At 39.0% G+C, this 25481-nt stretch overlaps 1 protein-coding gene across 1 annotated transcript in view; it reads right to left on the bottom strand.

Moving 5' to 3' along the window:
• LOC145979594 (adenylate cyclase type 10-like) overlaps positions 1-25481 on the bottom strand; it is a 160570-nt gene that overhangs the window by 99774 nt on the left and 35315 nt on the right. The window contains exons 7-9 of the mRNA XM_083112560.1: positions 24245-24327; positions 18128-18264; positions 11441-11637 (exon numbers count right to left, since the gene is read on the bottom strand). Coding sequence (XP_082968686.1) covers positions 11441-11637; positions 18128-18264; positions 24245-24327 — 417 coding nt within the window. The remainder of the gene's footprint in view (positions 1-11440; positions 11638-18127; positions 18265-24244; positions 24328-25481) is intronic.

The raw sequence follows: 25481 nt of genomic DNA, 5'->3' as shown, positions 1-25481 counted from the left end.
AAGCTCTGACATCACTTTTTAAACTATTTTTTTATCCCATTTCAAATGTTACTCTTATGCTAACTCATCCTTTGATCTATTTTTTATTTTACGATGTTTTATGCACTAAACTAACCTACAATGAGAGAAAAATGAACAGAAAAAGCTCTGGCATCACTTTTTAAGCTATTTTTTACCTCCTGCAAATCTTGCTCTTATGCTAACTCGTCCTTTGACCTACTTTTGAAATGACTTATGACATTTTCCCATAAGGCTGCCTCCTCTTACTGTAAGGTCCCCCTCAGTGTAATCTAGTACAACCTGCTAATAGGCTTCTGGTCTCAGCGTAATCTGTTTTTTATGCACTAAAGTAACCTACAATGAGAGAAAAATGGAGAGAAGAAGCTCTAGTATCACTTTTTAAGCTATTTTTTTACCTCCTGCTCTTATGCTAACATCGCCCTTTGACCTACTTTTGAAATGACTTACGATATTTTCCTATAAGGCTGCTGTCTCCTTTTATCAGCGTAATCTACCACGACCTTGCTCTCAGCGTAATCTGCCACGATGTTTTGTTTTTTAAAACTCATGTGTGATCTTCTACAATGTGTGTGTGTGTGATAATCAAAATTACTTTTGTTAAGGAAATCCCTGGCCCCCAAAAAAAGAAAATATCCCGCCAGGGGTGCGTGGTGCCCAACACAGTTCTAATGGCCATGGCTATCAAAGCCATGCCTCTGTAGAGTTTCATGTGTTTTTTTTCTCAAAAATCCTATGGGACACCTCTGTTTATCAAAAATTCGAGATATTTGCAATTTAACGCAGGACTTGGAAAATTTTCGATTGATGAAAAAAATTGGTTCCATGACGACCTATGTTTATTTTGGTATGGGAGGACAGAGGACACCGAGACTCGACCGACGCACTAAACCCGACCTCTCTACGACTATTTGTTCAAAAGTTACGAGTGATCAAAGTTTTTGGGAGGGGGTGGGCTAACTTCTTACCCCTTGACCCCAGGACCACCAAAAACTTGGTATACGTATTCTACATCTCCAAAATCGACAGGGGGCATCTAACGATGCCGTATGGGGGTGTTTTTCGATATATTTTTTCGATAACTCTTACCATTTTCGAGATATTTGCAATATAAGATTTTTTTAACGCTGGACTTAGAAAATTTTCGGAATATTTTTTTTTTGTTCCATGACGACCTATGTTTATTTTGGTATGGGAGGACAGAGAACACCTAGACGATGCTAACGCAAGAAATCCCAGCTCTCTATGATCATCCTTTCGAAAGTTACGAGCGATGAAAAAAATATTTTGGCAATTGGCCCACCCTTGACCCACGACCTCTAAAAAAACTTTGTACATGTACTCTGCATCACCAATATTGACAAAAGGGTCAACGGGGAGGATTTTTGCACTATCTCTCTCTCTCACTGTTTTTTTTTTTCCAGACATTTGAAATTTAACGCAGGACTTGGAAAATTTTTCGACAGATGGGGGTCAAATTTGGTTCCATGACAACCTATGTTTATTTTGTTAGAAGATCAAAAAAGACACCAAGACTCGACCAACGCACTAAACCCGACCTTTCTATGACTATTTGTTCAAAAGTTACGAGTGATCAAAATTTTGGAGGGTGGGCTAACTTCTTACCCCTTGACCCCAGGACCACCAAAACTTGGTACACGTATTCTACACCTCCAAAATCGACAGGGGGGGTAGCTTCGCTACCGGGATGGGGGTGTTTTTTGATATATTTTTTCGATAACTCTTACCATTTTCGAGATATTTGCAATTTAAGATATTTTTAACGCTGTGGACTTAGAAAATTTTCGATTGATGAAAAAAAAAATGGTTCCATGACGACCTATGTTTATTTTGGTATGGGAGGACAGAGGACACCGAGACCCGACCGACACACTAAACCTGACCTCTCTACGCGTACTCTACGTCACCAAAAAAAAATCTCCCCTTGTCGATAAGTCGTCATGTTGTAATCAAAGGGGCCTCGGGTTCGATACCTACTGGATTCCGATTCTACTTTAAACTGTACGCCCAGTCCCCCGATTAACCTATCTGTGCATAGAGTAAACTTAAAAAGTCGGTCAATTATATTGTCGCGATTAAGGATTAAAAAAAAGAGGGGTGGGTGAAGTCAGATTCAAAGAGAATGCCATGTGATCACTTTGATTTAATAGCTCCGTCTAGTTCGCTGCACTTTTTGACTGCACTCATGCGTCTAGTTGGTTACATGGTGCAACCTACCTCGTTGATTTTGGGTGTCATGTAGTGTATTTGGTGTCTGCACCACGTCCTGGAGAGGTGTAATATGTAGTGTGGTGTATGACCACGTGGTGAGTAGTGGTTAACTAATCAAATGAACGTTTAAAGCAGCAGACAGGTATTTGTTGAATCTTCTGAACTTGAACACCGCTATTCGTCTACTTGGTTGAACGTTATTTCCTTTCACCAGCCTGACACCGGGATACACCTGCACTGCATCTAGTGTCAAAGAAGTGCAGCGTACTAGACGAGGATATTAAATTGCTCTGTTGTAAATGAGATGCATGATGTTCTCTCGTAAGTTGTTAATATGAATTGATGTTACTGTGAAGAAACTGAAGGCAGAATAACGCCAACGCTATCTGGACTCGTTTAGTTAATTTAAGATAGTCGTGACAAACGTAAACGGGCTGTGCAGGACTTGGAATTTTTTTTTCGATTGATGAAAATTTTGGTTTAATGATGACCTATACTAAATTTTTGGTATGGGAGGACAGAGGATACCGAGACTCGACCAACACACTAAACCCCAGACCTCTCTACGGCTACATGTTTGGAAGTTACGAGTGATTAAAAGTTTCGGGAGGGTGTGTGCAAACACCCCTTACCCTTGAACTCAGGACCACCAAACTTTGGCATACATACGCTACATCCCCAAAATCGACAAGGGGTGGTGTTTGGGGAGATTTTTCGATTTATTTTCGCGCAATCTCTCACCGTTTTCGAGTTATTTGTAATTTTTAACGTTGGACTTGGAAAATTTTTGACAGAGGGGTGGGGGGGGGGTTCAACCATGATAACCTATGTTTATTTTGTTAGGAGCCAATGCTAACGCATGTCTCTACGATGATCCTATCGAAAAAAAAATTGACAATTGGCCCACCGTTGACCTCCAAATTTCGTACACGTACTCTACATCACCAAAATCGACAAGGGGGTCGACCCCTATCTTCTGCACAACTCTGACGTGTACGTCCTGTTTCGCGAAGAGTCGACAACCTTCCACAGCTGTTTGTATTATATTACATCAGATATTATATTGCATGAGTGAGTTGGCTGTGTGTATAAAGACTAGTTTCAGACATGGACGCGAATAAAACGCCATGATAATTAGCTGCTGTCCAAAGTTATTGCATAACTTAAAATATTTATATATAAAAAAAGGATATTTATTGCACTGTGCTTTCTAGCGAAGGTATTATTGTAAACGATATTGTTTGTAAATGTGGAAAGTTAGAAGCTCAGTCCCCGGCCTATCAATGATAAAAAATTTCATCACGGACAGCAACCAAAAAGGGCGTGCACGTCACAAAAGCATTGTCATATGGACTGACGATTATTATTTTAAAAAAAAACAAAAAAAAACAGACCTAGTTACGATGGGTTATAACCTGTACTGTCTTGCAATTGTTTTTGCTTATTTCAATGTCAGCGAGCGTGATATGAAACATGCATGCGAAGAAGGGAGGGAGACCATAACAAAATAATTCACACTTGGATTTCAATACTTTCGCTAGTCACGTTTCACCTCCTATCTAGAAGGATACTGGATGCTACTTTTTTGAAGATGGCTAAAAGCGAGGGAAGGAGAGAAATGTTACTTTTTACTTTTTTGCCTGTGTGTGACGAAAATAGTTTTACATGCATACGGCTGTATCGTGATCTGCTTGAATCATCATCACGTCTGTGAGTTTTCAGTATTGCTGAATATATTTACATATCAACCAACGGTTATGAATTGCGTAGAAATTGGCTTTGTTAACGGTCCAGTGGCGAAGTTGGAAACAGAGAGCGGTCACATCAGACAGGTGCTCCTGGTATCTAAAGAAATGTCCCCTCTTACAGAAAAAAAATGGAGTGTTAGAAAGGAAAGATGTTATACCCGAATGAACGGGGAGTCTCGAGCATCTTCCAATCCTCATCTTCGCGTTCAGCTAACGAGGAAAAAAAGAAACTTTACATATGGGGGACGCAACAGCTGCTGTACGGTATTGTCCATGGATGTTAAAACTTTTGTTTTTTTCTGAATAGACGGACATATCAGTGTTGCAATCTCCAAATGAGACCGGAGCTTATTATTATTATTATTATTTTTGGACAAGGGGATCAGATCAATGCATGGACTAAAACTTTTCTTCACATCAAAATAAAACAGAGGATTTTTTACTCCACTGCTTACTTATTATTGTAAAGAATGGGGTGCCGTGTCTTATTGTATAGTCTTCCAACAGCACACCTCGGGGCGTAAATTTCTGTTTCTTCATGTATGCAAAATGCACTTAACTTCTGTTGTGAAGCGAATGGAGAGTTTGTTTTGCTGCTGTGATTAAATACTAAACCAAAAATCTTATTACATAACTTTGAAGTATATTTGTTAATACGATCTATATTATATCATCGCTATAGGTGGTCCATATTATGCGCAGGAGAATTTTTAAAAAATGTCTTGTTTCTCGAACCTGTGATCTGTAGATTTGCTTTTGCTGGCAACAGAAACAGAAAATGGCACCATGTTATTCTATACTGATACAGGTGTACTGCAATCATAACAATTTTCTAGTAACAAAACAACAACTATGTCGGAAAGAAATGTTGGGGGACTTGTCTGTGTGGGGTCTTATTAACTACTTCACATCTGTACCCGCACAACTCATCGACTAAAAGGCAACAATGTTAGGAAGTGTGTGCATGGTCCCAAAAATACAAATTTAAAATCACTAATGAGACATGAACTCCCTTCACTGGTGTGTATTTGAATATGCGAAAATGAGGTACTTTGAATAACCACAAAAAAGCTTGCAACGGTATAGAGAAGGGTCACAACTTCAAACTTTAGACGATTTTCGTTAATCTGCAAAGGCCCAGGGCGTACGGTAAATTGATTTTATTGAAAAGTATGCAGAAGCAGTGTTGGAAGCAGTTTGAAGACTGAAACGATTATGGAAGGACACTTATTATAATGTTAATATTTCAGTATAATGTTTTCAGAATTGCTTTTCGATAATGTTCGGTATTTAATTTAATCAATTGTTAGACAAAACACACATTCGAATTCAAGGACGGAAAATATGAACAGCGAATGAATGCTTTAGAGTAGATGTGATATTTAAAGGAGGTGATCATTTTTTTTTTTACTTTCTCAATTCAAACAAAAATTTATGAATATTATTATTATTGAATGGTTGGTTAGGTGCTCGGTTTACCTTGTTCCTCCGAACGAAAGATGGAATGTATACAAGCCTGTGCCTCCTAAGTTTATCGCGGCTATGAGGATGAATCGCGAAATGAAACGAACTGGAAACTTTCAATATATATATTTTTTATAACATGCTTCACTAAGGAGGTCAAATGACAAGTTGGATTGCTATCCTTTTTATAACTTGTTAATTTTATTACGAACGAAGACAGAATGCATGGCACTTAATGCTGTAATGTTATTGATTAGATCATCGTTTATCTTGTCCGCATCGATTAATCTCCTTATGTTCTTCTTCTTCGTCTTCTCGTCGCGTCCATCTCTCCTGTTACCACAATCGAGACTTCTAGATTATCATTTCTTCCCCCTGCAATTTTAGAAATGTAATTTTTCATGATCATCCAGCGAACGCCGGAGACATTTCAGCAAAATGTCGATTATTCAATGGATGTTGTAAGGTTCCATGTTTGTTTGTTTTTTTCACTATCTCTTGTTTGGTCAATTTTGAATTTGGGAGTTATTTTTTTTTATTTTGCCTTTCGCGACATGTTCGACTATTCGTGACAATACGTTTCAACCTTTCTGTATAAACGTTGAAACGTTTCAACGAACGTTCGTTGAAAATAAATCGAAAAATCTCCCCACACACCACCCCTTGTCGATTTTGGGGATGTAGCGTATGTATGCCAAAGTTTGGTGGTCCTGAGTTCAAGGGTAAGGGGTGTTTGCACACACCCTCCCGAAACTTTTAATCACTCGTAACTTCCAAACATGTAGCCGTAGAGAGGTCTGGGGTTTAGTGTGTTGGTCGAGTCTCGGTATCCTCTGTCCTCCCATACCAAAAATTTAGTATAGGTCATCATAAAACCAAAATTTTCATCAATCGAAAAAAAAATTCCAAGTCCTGCACAGCCCGTTTACGTTTGTCGCGACTATCTTAAATTAACTAAACGAGTCCAGATAGCGTTGGCGTTATGCTGCCTTCAGTTTCTTCACAGTAACATCAATTCATATTAACAACTTACGAGAGAACATCATGCATCTCATTTACAACAGAGCAATTTAATATCCTCGTCCAGTACGCTGCACTTCTTTGACACTAGATGCAGTGCAGGTGTATCCCGGTGTCAGGCTGGTGAAAGGAAATAACGTTCAACCAAGTAGACGAATAGCGGTGTTCAAGTTCAGAAGATTCAACAAATACCTGTCTGCTGCTTTAAACGTTCATTTGATTAGTTAACCACTACTCACCACGTGGTCATACACCACACTACATATTACACCTCTCCAGGACGTGGTGCAGACACCAAATACACTACATGACACCCAAAATCAACGAGGTAGGTTGCACCATGTAACCAACTAGACGCATGAGTGCAGTCAAAAAGTGCAGCGAACTAGACGGAGCTATTAAATCAAAGTGATCACGTGGCATTCTCTTTGAATCTGACTTCACCCACCCCTCTTTTTTTTAATCCTTAATCGCGACAATATAATTGACCGACTTTTTAAGTTTACTCTATGCACAGATAGGTTAATCGGGGGACTGGGCGTACAGTTTAAAGTAGAAGCGGAATCCAGTAGGTATCGAACCCGAGGCCCCTTTGATTACAACATGACGACTTATCGACAAGGGGAGATTTTTTTTTGGTGACGTAGAGTACGCGTAGAGAGGTCCTCGGTGTCCTCTGTCCTCCCATACCAAAATAAACATAGGTCGTCATGGAACCATTTTTTTTTTCATCAATCGAAAATTTTCTAAGTCCACAGCGTTAAAAATATCTTAAATTGCAAATATCTCGAAAATGGTAAGAGTTATCGAAAAAATATATCAAAAAACACCCCCATCCCGGTAGCGAAGCTACCCCCCTGTCGATTTTGGAGGTGTAGAATACGTGTACCAAGTTTTGGTGGTCCTGGGGTCAAGGGGTAAGAAGTTAGCCCACCCTCCAAAATTTTGATCACTCGTAACTTTTGAACAAATAGTCATAGAAAGGTCGGGTTTAGTGCGTTGGTCGAGTCTTGGTGTCTTTTTTGATCTTCTAACAAAATAAACATAGGTTGTCATGGAACCAAATTTGACCCCCATCTGTCGAAAAATTTTCCAAGTCCTGCGTTAAATTTCAAATGTCTGGGAAAAAAAACAGTGAGAGAGAGAGATAGTGCAAAAATCCTCCCCGTTGACCCTTTTGTCGATATTGGTGATGCAGAGTACGTGTACAAAGTTTTTTTAGAGGTCGTGGGTCAAGGGTGGGCCAATTGCCAAAATATTTTTTTCATCGCTCGTAACTTTCGAAAGGATGATCATAGAGAGCTGGGATTTCTTGCGTTAGCATCGTCTAGGTGTTCTCTGTCCTCCCATACCAAAATAAACATAGGTCGTCATGGAACAAAAAAAAAATATTCCGAAAATTTTCTAAGTCCAGCGTTAAAAAAATCTTATATTGCAAATATCTCGAAAATGGTAAGAGTTATCGAAAAAATATATCGAAAAACACCCCCATACGGCATCGTTAGATGCCCCCTGTCGATTTTGGAGATGTAGAATACGTATACCAAGTTTTTGGTGGTCCTGGGGTCAAGGGGTAAGAAGTTAGCCCACCCCCTCCCAAAAACTTTGATCACTCGTAACTTTTGAACAAATAGTCGTAGAGAGGTCGGGTTTAGTGCGTCGGTCGAGTCTCGGTGTCCTCTGTCCTCCCATACCAAAATAAACATAGGTCGTCATGGAACCAATTTTTTTCATCAATCGAAAATTTTCCAAGTCCTGCGTTAAATTGCAAATATCTCGAATTTTTGATAAACAGAGGTGTCCCATAGGATTTTTGAGAAAAAAAAACACATGAAACTCTACAGAGGCATGGCTTTGATAGCCGTGGCCATTAGAACTGTGTTGGGCACCACGCACCCCTGGCGGGATATTTTCTTTTTTTGGGGGCCAGGGATTTCCTTAACAAAAATAATTTTGATTATCACACACACACACATTGTAGAAGATCACACATGAGTTTTAAAAAACAAAACATCGTGGCAGATTACGCTGAGAGCAAGGTCGTGGTAGATTACGCTGATAAAAGGAGACAGCAGCCTTATAGGAAAATATCGTAAGTGATTTCAAAAGTAGGTCAAAGGGCGATGTTAGCATAAGAGCAGGAGGTAAAAAAATAGCTTAAAAAGTGATACTAGAGCTTCTTCTCTCCATTTTTCTCTCATTGTAGGTTAGTTTAGTGCATAAAAAACAGATTACGCTGAGACCAGAAGCCTATTAGCAGGTTGTACTAGATTACACTGAGGGGGACCTTACAGTAAGAGGAGGCAGCCTTATGGGAAAATGTCATAAGTCATTTCAAAAGTAGGTCAAAGGACGAGTTAGCATAAGAGCAAGATTTGCAGGAGGTAAAAAATAGCTTAAAAAGTGATGCCAGAGCTTTTTCTGTTCATTTTTCTCTCATTGTAGGTTAGTTTAGTGCATAAAACATCGTAAAATAAAAAATAGATCAAAGGATGAGTTAGCATAAGAGTAACATTTGAAATGGGATAAAAAAATAGTTTAAAAAGTGATGTCAGAGCTTTTTCTGTTCATTTTTCTCTCATTGTAGGTTAGTTTAGTGCATAAATCATCATAAAATAAAAAATAGATCAAAGGATGAGTTAGCATAAGAGCAACATTTGAAATGGGATAAAAAATAGTTTAAAAAGTGATGCCAGAGCTTTTTCTGTTCATTTTTCTCTCATTGTAGGTTAGTTTAGTGCATAAAACATCATAAAATAAAAAGTAGGTCAAAGGATGAGTTAGCATAAAAGCAACATTTGAAATGGGATAAAAAATAGTTTAAAAAGTGATGCCAGAGCTTTTTCTGTTCATTTTTCTCTCATTGTAGGTTAGTTTAGTGCGTAAAACATCGTAAAATAAAAAGTAGGTCAAAGGATGAGTTAGCATAAGAGCAACATTTTGAAATAGGATAAAAAATAGCTTAAAAAATAATGCCAGAGCTTTTTCTGTCCATTTTTCTCTCATTGTAGGTTAGTTTAGTGCATAAAACAGATTACGCTGAGAGCAGAAGCCTATTAGCAGGTCGTAGTAGATTACACTGAGGGAGCTTACAGTAAGAGGAGACAGCCTCCTTATAGAAAAATATCGTAAGTCATTTCAAAAGTAGGTCAAAGGACGAGGTAGCATAAGAGCAAAATTTGAAATAGGATAAAAAATAGCTTAAAAAGTGATGCCAGAGCTTTTTCTGTTCATTTTTCTCTCATTGTAGGTTAGTTTAGTGCATAAAACATCATAAAATAAAAAGTAGGTCAAAGGACCCAGCCAGAATCGCCCATTCCACCTACTTTCATTTGATTTAATCCGGTCTTTGAAAATGCGTGCGGTGCGCGGATCGTAAACTGTAGTATTACGCACATGCGTTAACGTTTATAAAGAAGAGAAACTACTGGGCGAATGACTTGATTTTCTGAATGCGACATCGAGCAGTTGACTGTTTTTTTTAAAAAAGCCGAGTGGGGTTGGGGGTTCTTTTGTTTATCTTACAACAATCACAACGAGAAGGCAATCTGATAACACGCTTGCCTGTGTTCTTTTTTAAAGCACTGAAATGGTGCTCTTTACTCTTGGCTGCATATTTTTGAAATGCAAAAATCAAATCATGCCGGATCCAAAAAAATCCACAATCTGCTCTGGAAAGCCCCTTAGAGGACAGGCCAGATACATTGTTTATAATGTTGCAAAATATTTGCGAAATCAGAAGGAGTTACATAAACATAAGTATAATGTTGTCGAGTCCACAAGCGCCGCCACGGGAGTATCTAAATGGATGGTTTCTCAAGTTTTAAAATAATTTGATTAGATTGATTTCTTGTAAGTCAACTTTATGCACAGTAAGGCTAATCGGGACTGGACGTACAGTTTAAAGTGGGATCCGAACCACTATGTGCCTCCACCGGGAATCGAACCCAGGATCCCTTGATTACAGGGCGACGACGCTACCACTGCGCCATCGGGGAGTTCAAGTTTTAATAGAAGGAAAAGAGTCGTTGGCGAAATGTGATCTAAAGTTCTGTACTCCGACAGGTAGAAAACAGCCCAGGAAAAAGCGAATACAAATTTCGTTGAAAATCCTCAGATCATTCCCCTCCCTCCAGGTTGCAACACTGCGAACCAACGTCGCTCCGAAAAGTGGAGTGGGGAAATGTGGTGTGAGCTGCGCAACAGCTATTTGCAGTGTCTTGTTTTTAAACTTGTCAAGTTATAGCTTTACCGTTTACCCTTAACAACATCATATTTCATTCTGTTTATACCTTTTTTTAGAAAGACTTGTGAAAGGTGCCCAAACGATGAGGAATTGGCGATTAAAACTTTCAATATCAACAAGTATAGCTTTTATTATTAATATACTAAACACCTTTTCAACTGGCGGCTGGAAAGCGACGAAGCATGACCGGTCCAACTTTGTTCGACTTACATCGTTTACTTTCGCGTCTATAGGTGCCGAACGCCGCTCGCCAAATCAAAAGAGCGGGAATCTGAGACACCCTCATATTGCCATATCTACCGCGGATGCATGGTTTGCTACCTCTCCCGGTTGAAAATGCAGGGGTTGTTGAAAAACCCTGTTACGAGTGGAACTTCACAAGCTGGGGAGAAAAGAAGACTCACCCCCTCGAAGACGATTGAAAGATGGAAATAGCTTCCAAGGTCGCCCCCAGTTGAGCTGACGGCCAGTGTAGTTGTAGAGGAAGATTATTTCCGCAACATCTTTGGCTGTTTTGCATTTGAAACTTCGGAACGAGTCACAACTCTCGAAGCAGCCAATCAACCAAGCGAGCCGCTGACGTCATCTCAACCCAGAATCTATCGCTAAGCCCCTTGCTCAGGTTCTACACGCCCACTAGGCTCGCTAGACAGACTCGCTCAGTCTGCTGGAGATGTTCCGAAAGTAATTGGACTCTACTCGGAAAACAAACCTGTGGTAACTCCAGCGGAAGCGCTCTTGACACCGAACACCAGAATGAGATTCTTGAGGATCTTGTAGGCGCACTGCAGGGCGTTCTTGCTCTCCACCTGGCTCTTGTACCCTCGAAGCCCGAACACAACGAGGAACATCAGGTCCTTGTCAAACATGGACAGCTTGTTGACGCACCCTCTGCATTTACCAGCTATGCTAAAGAAAGACATTATTATCAGAATTGTGGTTACATACTGGCTTCACATCGCATTTATTTAATCGCTTCTAACGGTGGCTAGTCGAGTGCTGAAAAGAGCATTTCGCTCGATCGTCAAATAGTTCGCACGGATGACGCTAGATAGACTACGGAATTGGGAACTTCTTTGCTGGAGCGAATAACGCTCGAAAATGCAAAACGAGCGGTATACGCTCGAAGCCCGGTAGTACACATATAACAGCAATTTGTCTGTGGTAGTGAAAGACGCAGTGATTGATTGATTTGATTTATTTTATTTCGCGTATTGTGTCTCTTAGCTAATTTGCGAAGATGGGGATGAGTGATGAAATGATGAAACTGATGAATGGACATTAACAAACAACAAAGCCCGAGCGGGATTCGAACCCGGGACCCTTGGCGTCCCAGCGCGATGTGCTAACTACTCGGCCACAGGGTCCGGCAAAGACACAGTGAAATTGAAACTTAACTAAGCATAGTAATTATCTCCATGTTAAAATGTAGTACAGTCTATCTTACCAATACAGTGATATATGAAAATGAATACATGATTTTGGGCTGAAACTGCCGTAACGGGTATTTTAGATATATTTGTGTACGATTGTATTGTCATATTAGAATGATATTTCATTGTGAAAGCTCGAACGGGGAGACTTGAATGAGTACGAGCGAGCGAAAGTCGTTGCTTGCAGTACTCTAGTGGCACACCTTTATCTATACAACCAGTAATATAGAAATCACAATTCAAACAATTTAAAATAAGTAGTTACGAAAGCACAACAGAGCCGGTTACGTAAAATTAACTGTACAGACGGTTGCGTCCTAATTGCGAACAGTGCCTAAATCATCCTAATTGCAAAGACATAAATGTGAGGAAATACGAGGTGTGGCAATAAAGAAACCGGACACATGTCCAAACCCTTTAATGAAAAAAGTCACAATTGAAATGTTGTCCCCTTCAATGTAGTTCCCTTCACGATCCCTACACCGCTCCATGCAAATTTTCCACTGTTGGAAGCAGTGTTACGGGTCATCTTGTGTTATGCTGTTTAAGAATTGCTTCGCTTTTGCTTTCACCTGATCCACGGACTCGACCCTGGTTCCTTTGAGCGCAGACTTGACCTTTGTGAAGAGAAAAAAGTCGCACGAGGCCAGATCCGGCGAGTACAGTGGATATTCCAACACTGGGATGTTGTGTTTTACCAATAACGTCTTCACAGATAGCGCGTTGTCAATTTCCACGCTGTCCTGATGAAGAATCCATGAGCCATTCTTCCATATGTCCGATCTCCTTCTTCGCACCCGTTCACGAAGGGTCCCCTAAAGATTCTTAAAATACAACTGATTGACAGTCTGACCTTCAGGCACCCAATCAACGACCTTCTCGATATTGACTTGAGTTTTCGAAGAGCAAGGGCCGCCTGATCGTGGATCGTCCCCGACACCTTCCCTACCCGCTTTAAACTTCTTAAACTACTCGAAAACTCGTGTTCGAAATCAACACTGATCCCCACAAGTTTTCTTTCAACTAATTGTAAGTTTCCGTGGCGGATTTCCCAAGTTTTGTGACATTAACACGTTGTTCACTTAGCATGATTCCGACGGAGCTCTCACACACGATCCTCTTCTAACAATGGTCACAGCAAGACTAACCGCCGCGCGTGCGTGAAACCTTGTGTGCGGGTAGAGGAGAACCCCCAAGTCAATGTCCTGCCCTTCTCTTCGTCATCGGCGTGACTTGAACTGAGAAATAAAATCAGTTCGGTTTATTATTGCCACACCTCGTACTTCCATGTCCTAATTGCGAACACATAAATATGAGGAAATACTTCCATGCCCTAATTGCGAACACATGTAACTGAAAAACCTGTTTTCAAAAACTAATAAGGGTAGTGACTCAGAGAGAGAGTTGGTTTGACTAGCAACAATAGCCAACCTCATTGACTTATCATGATGGATGATTTGTTTTTCTTTTTTGACGAAAAAGTAGCTAGGAGCACTGACAGGTATGAGGCGATTGATGGTATTCATAAATTTTGAGTTTGAATTTGAATTTGAAATTAATAATTACATTATTAAATGACGAAGCTCTTATCAGTTAAGAAGTGTGCAGAATGTAGTGATTATATAAAATAGGCCACACTTATATTATTAAATTATTTATACTTTATCTATGTTCCAACAAGGCTCTGACCAGTCCATGAAAAAAATTGTTAAAAAGACATAGCAAGTGGAAGAAAAGCTTGTAGGTCCAAAGGCGGAAATTGTGTTCGCAATTAGGACACTTTTCTCTTCTCATCAACTATGGAAGAAGATAAATACTATACAAGAAAGACAACAGAAGAAGTAAGAAAACGGGCAGGGGAGAATTGGAAGAGAAAGAAAAAGAGAGAAGGTTTGGAATAAGGAGTATGGGGAAGACCACAGAAAAGATATGCAAAGTGCTTAGGAAACGGAAATTAAAACTTACAGGAAGGGAGGGAGAAGCATCTTAGGAATAGCGAGAAATGCAAACAAGAAAAAGGAAAACAGAGAAGAGGAAGAGGAAGGGATTATCTACGAAGTGAAATGTAAAGAATGTCAGAGTGTGTACATAGGAAAAACGAAAAAAAGGCTGAAAGACAGGTTAAAACAACATAGGGATGATGTACGACTTAAGAGAGAGAGAGAAATGCGATATTTAAACACACGAGAGAAACAGGACATGACATGGAGTGGGATGAGGCTAAGCAGATAGGAAGGGAGAAGAGAATGCTAGTGAGAAAATGGAAGGAAGCCAAGGAAATAGAGAAGAAAGGTGAAGAAGACATAATGAACTGGAATGGGGGACTGAAGATAAACAAAGAATGGAAGAAGGTGTTAGAAAGAGTGGAAAGGACAAGAGAGAAAGAGGAGAGGAGAAGGAAGAAAAATGAAGGAAAAAGAGCGTGAGATAAAAAGTCCAACCACATAATTCAAAGGCCTGCACAAGACCTGGAGCAGACCCGTTCGCGAGACATCGCTCCTGAAATGCCATGCAACCTGCGCAACATCCTCGCTTGAGCAGCTTGTATGTCCACCTGCCCAGATCGTTCCTGGCAGGCATTGTAGACCCGCCGGGTACCCGCAATCTTACGATACCTAGTAGGTCTCAGTTCGTTCTTTCCATCAACTGCAGACCCCTCCCTCTGCATGACGTAGTTGCTTCGAGTAGAAACGGCGCCGGACCCACACCGTTCTGCAGTGTTGCCAACTGCACTAGATTTTCACTACTTAAAAAAGGGAACTCAAAGCTTCGTAAGCCACATCACCAATGAAATTAGATTTACGAATGTTGCTACCCCCCCCCCCCACACACACACACACACATTGAAATAGGTTTTCCGTGGCACAGGATCCATAAGTATATGTCGTAAATAACCAATATACGTATATATAGTGATATAGGGCAGGACTGAAACATGTCACGTTCGACGCTGAGGTCGCGAGTCGAACAACACACTGTTCTACTGCGAACACCAGAACCGTAGCCAGCCAGCCAGGGGCATTGCCGTTACCCTCGTTTGGGGGGGGGGCAAGTACTTGGATAAACGTAACAACAACAACAATCACAATAATAGTAATAAAGTAGCATGAAAGGCATTATTATCCTCATAAATCACGCAAAAAGGGGGTAGAAGTCGGTTCTCACGCATTTGTGTTGAAACAGAGGATTAGAAATATTTTTTTTCAACACGTCAATTTCACATTAACTAATAATGGAAAACAAGCACACAAACTATTTTTGAAAGAAAGAAAGTGCATGATAAATGCATTCCGAATGTACATACATATGGCATGTAAAATTTCCATCTACAATATTTTCTTTTCACATGGAGCGACGTATTACATAATTAATTCATCCAACTCGTAACAAACCAACATTAATAGCAAATAATATCACGGGCCGCCATAGCATTCTCTGTTTTAAAACTTTTCTCACTTAGATCGTTCGGCGCTCAGGGCCGACTCCCGCTACCCCTTTGCTACGGCATTGAACTTGATGAGACTTGTACTTTAATGTTTGACCCCCACCCTGACCCCTCCGCTAGACAATTTCCGTCCAAGGTTGTGAGCAATGCACCCTGCCCCCTCTGGTTGCGCCACTGCGTGCTTGGTTAAGGCACCACGCAATGAAAAACAATTAGTTTTCAGTGAGGAGATTTTTGTTTGCTCGATCATTCATTTAGATAAATGAAACTGTAATATTGCGTGCATTTCCTGGCAATAAGATAAAAACTGCTTACGCTGAACTGAAATCGCTAAGTGTATAAATTCTCCTTGGAAAAGAAGCTCCTCCTAGGACTTCGTAGGATTTAGTAGCTACGTAAGTAGGCAACACTGGCTGCAGCCGTCCACGTGGTGATGAAACACCTGGAGCGACACGCTGCCGGAGGGCTGTTTCCTTCCAGCAGGTTTTGCAGGTGCCCGGGTCTTGTTGAATGCCCAGGTACCTTGTAAGCGCAGAGCGCCTTGAAGACCAAGAACCCGGGTAAAGACGCAAGTCGACTCGTTGCCGTGGGCAGGCAAGCAGGTAAACCTGTTATCGCGTGCAAGCGGGCAGTGGGTAGGTAAAAGGCAGGCTATGCTGGCCTCTAACCACATTCTATATGAAAGTAATTATATTTAGCCTTTTAGGTGAAAGTACAGTTGGCAAATGAAAGCCACCTGCTAGAAAGTTCATACAACTTTCTAATAGTCTGGAGGGAGTAATGTTTGTGTATATATAATGCCCTTTTTGTGTGTCTTGTTACTTTTGTACTTGATACAGAGTTTGATGAAGATCTTGCTAGAAGGTTGAAACGTTACGTTTAGTTTATGTTTTTAATAAAAAAACAAATTACTGCCTTGGTCAGCATATTTAGTTTTTCATAATCATGGAAACAAGGCTTAATGGTGTTATAACAGATGGCACTCATGAGGCAAAACTAGTCTTTTCCCCATAAAACACTAGAATATTTTATGTTAGTTTTTTTCCCTAGGTGAGAAATTGTTCGAATTTGGAAAGAAAGGCATGAAAAGTTCTCCTCACACATCAGCAACTGATACGCAGTATAATTTTGTTTTACTTCCACGGCGCCCTTTGCTAAGTTATCACCTTTCGCCATGTTGTTTACATAGATTACGTCATCTACGTGTATAAAATAGTCTGCGTGTAGAATGTAGACTATCGTTGTTTACGCGTAGACGCACGTCACCACACTGCCCTTCGAGGTTAATCCTTAGGCAGGAAGTGTTCGTAATTAGGACGGCATCGTACAGACAGTACAGCCACTTTTCTACGGAGTCCAAATTCCCTGTTGCACCAGCGCTGGGGAGGGGCAGCTCGGGAGCTCGCCCGACGCCTTGCGGTTCAGAAGGCTCCCGCGCCAGATAAAAAAAATAAAAAAATGTACGGTTTATTACGACTTTATATGCTTCCATTTAAGCAAATAATATGATTTTCGTAACTTCATGGATTGTTTTGACATATACGTATTTAAAAGTATCCAAAATTAATGAAATCATATTCTAAGTACTACATAAAAATCGTCTTCAAATATTTGAATAACATGCATTATGCAACTTTGCTGTACGTTGTACCCGAAGGACCATATCAGGCCCACTGTAGCATCTGACCAAGGTAGATTGGTTTAAATCAGGTGACTTTTTGAAAAAAATCACTTTAAATAAATAATTTATGGAATAATGTACATAAGGAATTTGTAGCTATCGGAATTGCTTTTGCTGAAAGTACATTAATGTCGTAAACATTTGATGATGTTTATTAGGCTCTAAGAAAGGAAAAGATAGGAAACAATATATATGTACTGATGGGGTGAAGCTCGTACAAAAGGAAATGTAATGTGTAAATTGAAAACACACTTAAATTTATCTTGATTTAAAATTAAATGACTTTTATTGCAAAAATAGCAAACATTTTGTGTAGAATAATATACAAAATACTAAACATGTTAAAACGTAAATAGTGTAATTATCATTAAACTGTAAATAAACATGGCAGCTGATAATTTGAAAACTATCATCAAAAACTGCCAAAATTCAGTTATAAAAAGACTGTAAAGAATATATTAATTACATAGATCATCCAGAATATTTTATTTTCACTGGAAGAAAAGTTACTAAAATTATTATAGTTTCATTAACACAATCAACAAAACATTTCCACAATAGGTTCATGTGTACAGTATCAGAAAAATGTATATTTACTGTTCAAATATTTTACAGTGCCGTTTACCAGAAAAGAAATCTTTCCATAAATAACATATACCGTATATGTATGGTGCCAAAAACCACACAAGCAATTTTAAGCGTGATTTTTAAAAATAAAAAATCGATTAAAATAAAAAAAATCATCGAAAATAATTTATTTAATAAAAATCATGATTTATATCCACCCTGCTTCTTACCGCATGGCCCTTCGGATATATATCCGTATGAAAATTTGCTTACCTGCAGATTAGGCTGTAGCAGTCATCGACCACTTTGACCAAGTCATCAGGAGTTCGTTCCTCGCACAGGACATTCACAAAGACCGTGACAATCTGCCTCATTTCAGTTAAGTAATCAAGGGACTGGTCATGTTGCACCTGCAATGAAATACCTGTATTTTAATCAGTAGCCTACGCAGGATTTTATCAAGGGGGTGGGTTATTTCTAAAACTTTCTTCAAATTCAAACTACCGTTGTTTTACAGTATTATACTTTAATTAAGTAATAATACTCATAATTAATTAATAATACTTATAATTAATTAATTAGCTGAATTACTACTAATACCACTACTACTATGAAAGCAATTGAACGAAATTACTTTCTAGTCATTCGATTTTTATCAAATTCTGGGAGCATTTTTTTCTTTCTTTGTTACGAAATAATTGTCTGCTCAATGAGGTGGGACATTTTAAGTGCGAAGAAAATCCACAAAAACAAGAAAATATATTAAAATAAATTGAAATAATCAAAGTATGGTATTCATCCAAGGAGCTGCGGTGGTCTGGTCGGTAGAGTGTCTGACAGCCATGTGGGAGATCCGGGTTGCAGACCCTACCGAAATTTTGATAAAATTAGAATTTTCAAACAAAAATCCGTTAAGAACTTTAAAGAATCAAAATGTGTAAATGCGAAAACTCTTATAAAGTGAGTCCCGATTACCATTTTTGTCTTTGAATACAATTTTAAAAGACTGAAAAGCTCCAAAAATACGAAATATTTTATTATGCATCCTGCCCTTCAAAACGAAGCCATGTACTATCCACATTTACCATTCCAGCCCCTCCCGAAAAAAAACTCCTGCGTACGCCAGTGTATTGAATATCGTTGCAACTGAGATACAAAACAACTTTTTTCTCTTTTAAATCATAGTTGCCCTCATATTTCATTTTCAAGAATTCGTGTTTATTTTAAAGGCATTCACTCTGAAAGACGCGTGTGTTTGGAATGCTGTGCTTTTCTCCGTGCTGCGTCGAAATAATAATTCAAATTATTATTATTAGTAGTAGTAGATTAGTAGTAATAGTAATTGTATTGTCAGATACCTTTGACTGTGATAAATTGACCATTTTGAATTTTTTCCACAGCATTTTTCATAATATTTTACAAGCTTAAGGGGGGGGTTTAAACCCCGTAACCCTCCCCTTGCGAACGCCAATGATTTTAATATTGATAATAATAATAAATTTAGCACTTGTTCCATTATCGTATGAAACAAAAAGAGAATGAGAGAAAGAAGAGAGTCTTTGAGAAACATAAATTAAGAAGAAATTAAAACAGAAAGTAGAGGAGATAACATTTATTTATTTATTTATTTATTGCCTTCTACAGAGAAATTTCTCCAATTAAACAAGGCTTACACCTCACATGGAAGGCTTACACACAACTTTGTAACACACTGAATTGTTTTGTCTTTAAAATTTGTATCCACCATAAAACATAAACGAAATAATAGGAGTAGGGGTAGCGTCGTCGCTTTGTAATCAAGGGGTACCGGGTTCGATACCCGGTGGAGGCACATACTGGTTCGGATTCCACTTTAAACTGTAGGTTCAGTCCCGATTAACCTTACTGTGCACAAAGTGGACTTTAAAACACCAACTCAAAATAAACGAAATAAGATATCAAAGTTCTGCCTTTCTTTTGTGCATGTAAGAGCAACTTGTAGAGTTTTATTTGTATACAAAAAATGTTACAGACACTGCACAGCGACGATAAACCAAAACGTTTCGACTTTTTGGGCTATTGTTTTAGGCTAATCGGACCTTTAGTTTAAAGTGGTATCCGAAGCACTACATGCCTCCACCGAGAGACAAACTCTGGGCCCTTTGATTACAAGGCGACGACGTTAAGGTTTCGATTTTGCTGTTGACATGACACACACACAGATTGATTATGAGGAAGACCTTTCACTTCTACGTCGATAACATCGGACATTTTAGCTTATTTATGTACACATTCATGTTTTTGGTTACAAATAGGGTTCGGAAGTTGATGACCTAAAAAATCTCAAAAGATGATCTATAGAATGGCCTTAAAATTATTTAAAAATGACCTCAAGCTCTTGAAATGAAAGCTTGATTTTTCTTTTCATAAATTAGAAAGGACTAGTTGAATAATTTGATAAAATCTGTTGTTTGGTGGTTGAAACTATCAAAGCAAAGGGGGAAAGAACAAGTACTAGTTTGGCTGCCTTAGCTGAGACCATGGACGGAAGTGCGCATGCGTCAACTGGACGTGTTCATTGGCAAAATAGGGGTGACGGCACTTTGGTCAGGAAGCGGGTTCCATTAAAATGGTCTGCCACTGCTGTGGAAACAACAATGAAGTTTTAAACGTAGTAACATCGCCGCCAAAATACGCAGAGGTCTTTACGAATTTTGAAAGGGTACAGAATGAAAAAAATAGCCATCCATATACTATATAAGCAAACAGAATATATCAGAAAAGTATTCATCACGTCACAGTAGTAGATAAACTTGTTTGTAAACCAGCAACTTTTTTTTGGATCATTCAATTAAATTCATCTCCTTAGTAAATATTACAAATGTGCTAATTAACGGTAATCAGGATAGTAATCACCAACAATAGTATTATTGAACATAGTAAAATGTAGTAACTGAATAGTTTGTGGGATTGTGTATTATATCGAGGCCGAGGGCGTTTTGTAGAATGTGCAATAGGGACCAAAGCGTCACAGTTTTCTTTGTTCCACTTCGAAACTGCTTGTTACGAATTAAGAGACATTACAAACACAACACAACAAGCAGTAATAAATACAACAACCGAACCCATACAACCAAAATGCCACAGGGTGGTGGGGTGAGTGTTCTACCTGCTTCCCCTCTCGCGTTTGGAATCATACTTTCCAGCTAGTTTCGTTTTCCTTGGCCGGACTTTACACACAGAAAACTAAATCCATCATATCGATTGATGCACCAGAATGCATCAATTGATCCACTAAAGTGTGTTTTATGGCTTCTTCATAGAATAAGATTCACATATGATGCATTTGGGTGCATTTTTGTATCTCGTGAAAGAAACACCAAAGTGCACAATTTGAATCAAGTGAGGATTTATTTCAGTCGAGATGCACTTCAATGCATCAGTTGATGTTCCTTGATGCACCTTCCTGCATCTTTTTGGAGGATGCACTTAAAGGTTTGGTCTGAGCTACAGAGTTTATGTAGCTCAGACGAAACGTTTAAATCCATCATCAAAGAAGATGCGTTCTGGTGCATCAAAATGCATCAAGGTGCATCAAAACGCATTGAAGGGCATCTCGACTGAAATAAATCCTCACTTGAATCAAATGATGCACTTTGGCGTTTCTTTCATGACATACAAAATGCACCCAAATGCATCAAATGTGAATCTGTTTCTTTGAAGAAACCATAAAATACACTTTAGTGCATCAATCGATGCATTCTGGTGCATCAATCGATATGATGCATTTAGTTCTCTGAGTGTACTTCAAGGCTATTTAAAACACTCTGCAAGGCTTTTCTGTGCAAGTCATTCATCTCCTTTCAGAGTGGATCTTGCACGATACAGTAGTCGGTCAACATCTGAAAATACAGTTGTATTTCTTGTGCAGCACATGATATTTTTTTTTTATGTTGTAACTAATTTTACTTTAAAATCACCGATTAGAGCGATAGTGGTGGCTAACAAGGGAAACTGAAAGTAGGCTTCACCCAAAATATTTCAAGTTTGCTGGAAGAGAACTAAATTTAACTAACTAACTAACTAACTAACCAACTCTCTAGCCTTCCTAAACCCGAAGGTTCATGGCTGCAGCAACACAGGCCTTCCATCTGTCCCTATCTTGAGCAAGATCTATATACTCTTTTCCATCCCTACCGATTTCCTACGTTGTCCCTCCAGCTTCGTCTTGGCCTTCCTACAGGTCTCTTACCATCAGGTTTCCCATCATGAATCCTGTAAACTCCTCTTTCCTCTCCCATTCGTGCCACATGGCCTGCCCACCTAAGTCTTCTTGATTTAATCACTCTAATAATATCTGGACATGATTGGATATTATGTAGTTCCAAATTATGTAACCTTCTCCACTCACCTGTCTCCTCATCCCTTTTAGGTCCAAATATTTTCCTAAGGATCTTATTTTCAAATACTCTCAATTTATGTTCCTCTTTCAATGTAAGGGACCAAGTTTCACACTAATATAATACTACAGGCAATATAACTGTTTTGTATATTTTAGATTTTCGTTTCTTAGATATTAAACGAGAAGACAAAAGTTTATGAAGAGAGAAGTAACATACATTTCCTGAATTAAGCTTACTCATTAAACTAAATTTACAACAATTAATTCCACAAAATCCATTACCAAAGATTTCATTTAAAAATAAGATTGTGCTTTTGCATTGACCATATTTACGACTAATGACGTACTTGCTAAAAGGACCACGTTAGGGAATTTAAATGTTTAGGTTTTACTAGCAAATGCATTTAAAATTCATGAAACAACTGGGAAGGAGAAAAACTTCCAAAAATTATAAAAAATACAATGGCAATACTGAAAAATGACCTAGAAACCAAAAAAGACAGGAAAATGCAAAATAAAAACAATGTATTCTGGTTCTAAGTGAAGTGAAACGGACTACAATCAGGTTTAGAATTTTCTTCAAAGCCCAGAAAGAAATATGATTCGTCATCAACTTCTTAGCCTTAATTATCACTAGAGTTGACGAGCTATATCTTTGCGGGTGCCTTGGCTACTCCGCGGAGAGTGTGAGAGAGATACGTTTATGCAGTTGCCACCTAATCGCCCTTTGGGTGGTCGACAGCAAGGACAGAACGCAAGGATAATGACGCGCAGCCGGTAGCTCCTCCCCCTTGCTACTGCGCAGCCGTTCTTGGGCAGGGTTCACCCGCAAAGATACAGCTCGTCAACTCTAGTCCTTGGATTTTAGGTTTTTATTTTAACCTATTTTTTTTCCTTTACAGGTATGTAAGAAATAAATAAGTTATGTCAGCGTTTCTTTAAAAAAAACGCAACAACTGATGAAGTTTTATAGTGTCTAAAAAAACTATTTCGCTTGTTAGAACCTACTTTAGGTCTATGCGCCTAAATCAAGCTTTTTTTTTTGTTTTTATATGTTTTTAAAGGTTTTACAGGATTCTTATGCCGCACAGAGGCATTTCCTTTGTTTGGTCACGAAAAAATTCAAAGACGAACGTGTCTGAAATGTACTCTGTCCATTTCCTTTCCTCCAAGTCCATGGTGATTTTTCAAAGCTCTAAACAAAGCAAAATGTCTGGTGCCACTGTTACCGGTACAATTCAAAGTTGTCTGATCTGTGTGTTCTTGCTCACTTTCGCGTCACTTCGGTGCTTTGTGGCAAACTAACATTTCAGCATTGAAGTTTGCACCACTCACTATGTTTTTGTTGAAAGATTATTTTCCGCATATATGATGATCCTCACAGATAAAATTGCGGAGTTTGACTGTGGATAACATAAAAAAGGATTGTTGCCTAACTATACGGCGAGGAGTGGATTTTAATAGAAAATTTCTAATGGTAAGTTCTGCCATCGCCTTAGGGTTAGGCAACACACATAACATTATGCAAGATAGTGCGTATTTCAGGATACAGGTGTCCCATTTTCATTGCCGGTGACTATACCTAATCAGCATTTTTCAGGAATTTTGAACTATTTTAAGTTTTTTTTAACCTACTTCAAGATTTTTCGAGCCTAACGTATGATTTTAGAACCTATTTTAGGGTTTTTCGAACCCATTTTAGAAACCTAAAAATCCTAGGTCTACTTATCACAGAGTAAAAAAAATGTTTGTTTCGAGTTATTAACAAAATGGTCAAAATTACCAAATTTGGTATTAAAAAGCTTAACCAAACGTGTTTCTATAAATCAAAGGAATCCGGGTTTTTTTGGTGTGTGTGTGTGTACGTAAAAATCCTGATCTTAATGGTAATTGGGTGAAATTCATTAAGGTGCTCTCACAACACAATACCCATGCGGGAATGAACCAGGGAACTTTCTTGCCGCCAAGGTGGCGGAAGGAATCAGAACAGGAAGAGAGCATGAGCTTACCTGCTGCACCACCGGAGGAATGATGAAAGGGACCAGAAGCTGGCCGTTGCAATTTTTGGCGAACTCCACCACACTTGGGCGAACTGAAAGGAAGATGAAACAGTTTGTACAGTCAGACGCCGTTATATTCCCACATTTCATAGCTAGGGACGAGTCAAGTGGTATGCAAAGCAAGAGCGCACTTAGAAGGCGGTTTCAAGGTGTACTGATCTCCCACGAAAATATTAAGTGGCAAAATCCGAAATGTATGCAGGGTGTTCATCCTAAAAGTATACCTACCGTCAACAAAATGGCAAATATTTTATAATTATTAGTTGTCAGTGTCGTTAATTTTTGCTACATTGTTTACTGATAGTATCTTTGCGGCTTAAGTGAGGGCATTTACGTTTTTGTTGTTTTTTGGGGCGGGGAGGCCTCTAATTCCAGGTATCAAACTTATCTAGAGTAAAGTATTGTGATAAATGCAGTCATAGAAATTATTATTATTGCTGTTATTATTATTACTACTACCACTATTACTACTTATTATATATTATTATTATTTACATACATTTATAACTTTCATATTCTGTATATCTACAGGGTGAGCCAAGAATCTCATTAGCCCCTATGTATTTTGCGACGGGGGAAGGTTATGGATCTGAAGTAAATAGAGTATGATACGAGAAGAGACATCTTAGCTGAGGACAACAGACAACAATTTAGTCCAGAATGTTTGTGTGGATACCCATCATTTTCATAACAGAGAATTATGCGCCTCCAGGTACGGTGTTTAATTCTACGCAGAATTGTGCGAGTGATCGCGGCAAATGCATGCCGAACGGATTCTTTCAGATCGTTAGTTGTGTGGTAACGCGTTCCGGCAACTTGCTGTTTGATATAACCCCACAATGCATTATCACACGATGAAAGATCGGGACTTCTGGGAGGCCAGTTCAGAGGTGCTGGTAACTGTGGAGAACCACATCCAATACATCTCTTACGAAACACTTCATTAAGATATTCTCGCACGGCAATCGAATAATGGGCTGGTGCTCCATCTTGCTGGAACAGACGCGATCGATAAGTCCTTCGGCTTGCAGTTGAGGGACAAACTAGTCTCGTAACATGGTGAGACACATACGGGGTAATGGGACATTTGGGTCACCCTGTACATATTTTCATCACTGTATACTTAACATATTAATTCATGTAGGACAAGAAGCTATTTTTTATAGTTATATATTAGGCTGATAGC

Source organism: Lepisma saccharinum, chromosome 26 (genome assembly GCF_977018435.1).
Source record: "Lepisma saccharinum chromosome 26, izLepSacc3.1, whole genome shotgun sequence".
NCBI classification, from domain to species: domain Eukaryota; kingdom Metazoa; phylum Arthropoda; class Insecta; order Zygentoma; family Lepismatidae; genus Lepisma; species Lepisma saccharinum.
This window is presented reverse-complemented; position numbering and strand designations above follow the sequence as displayed.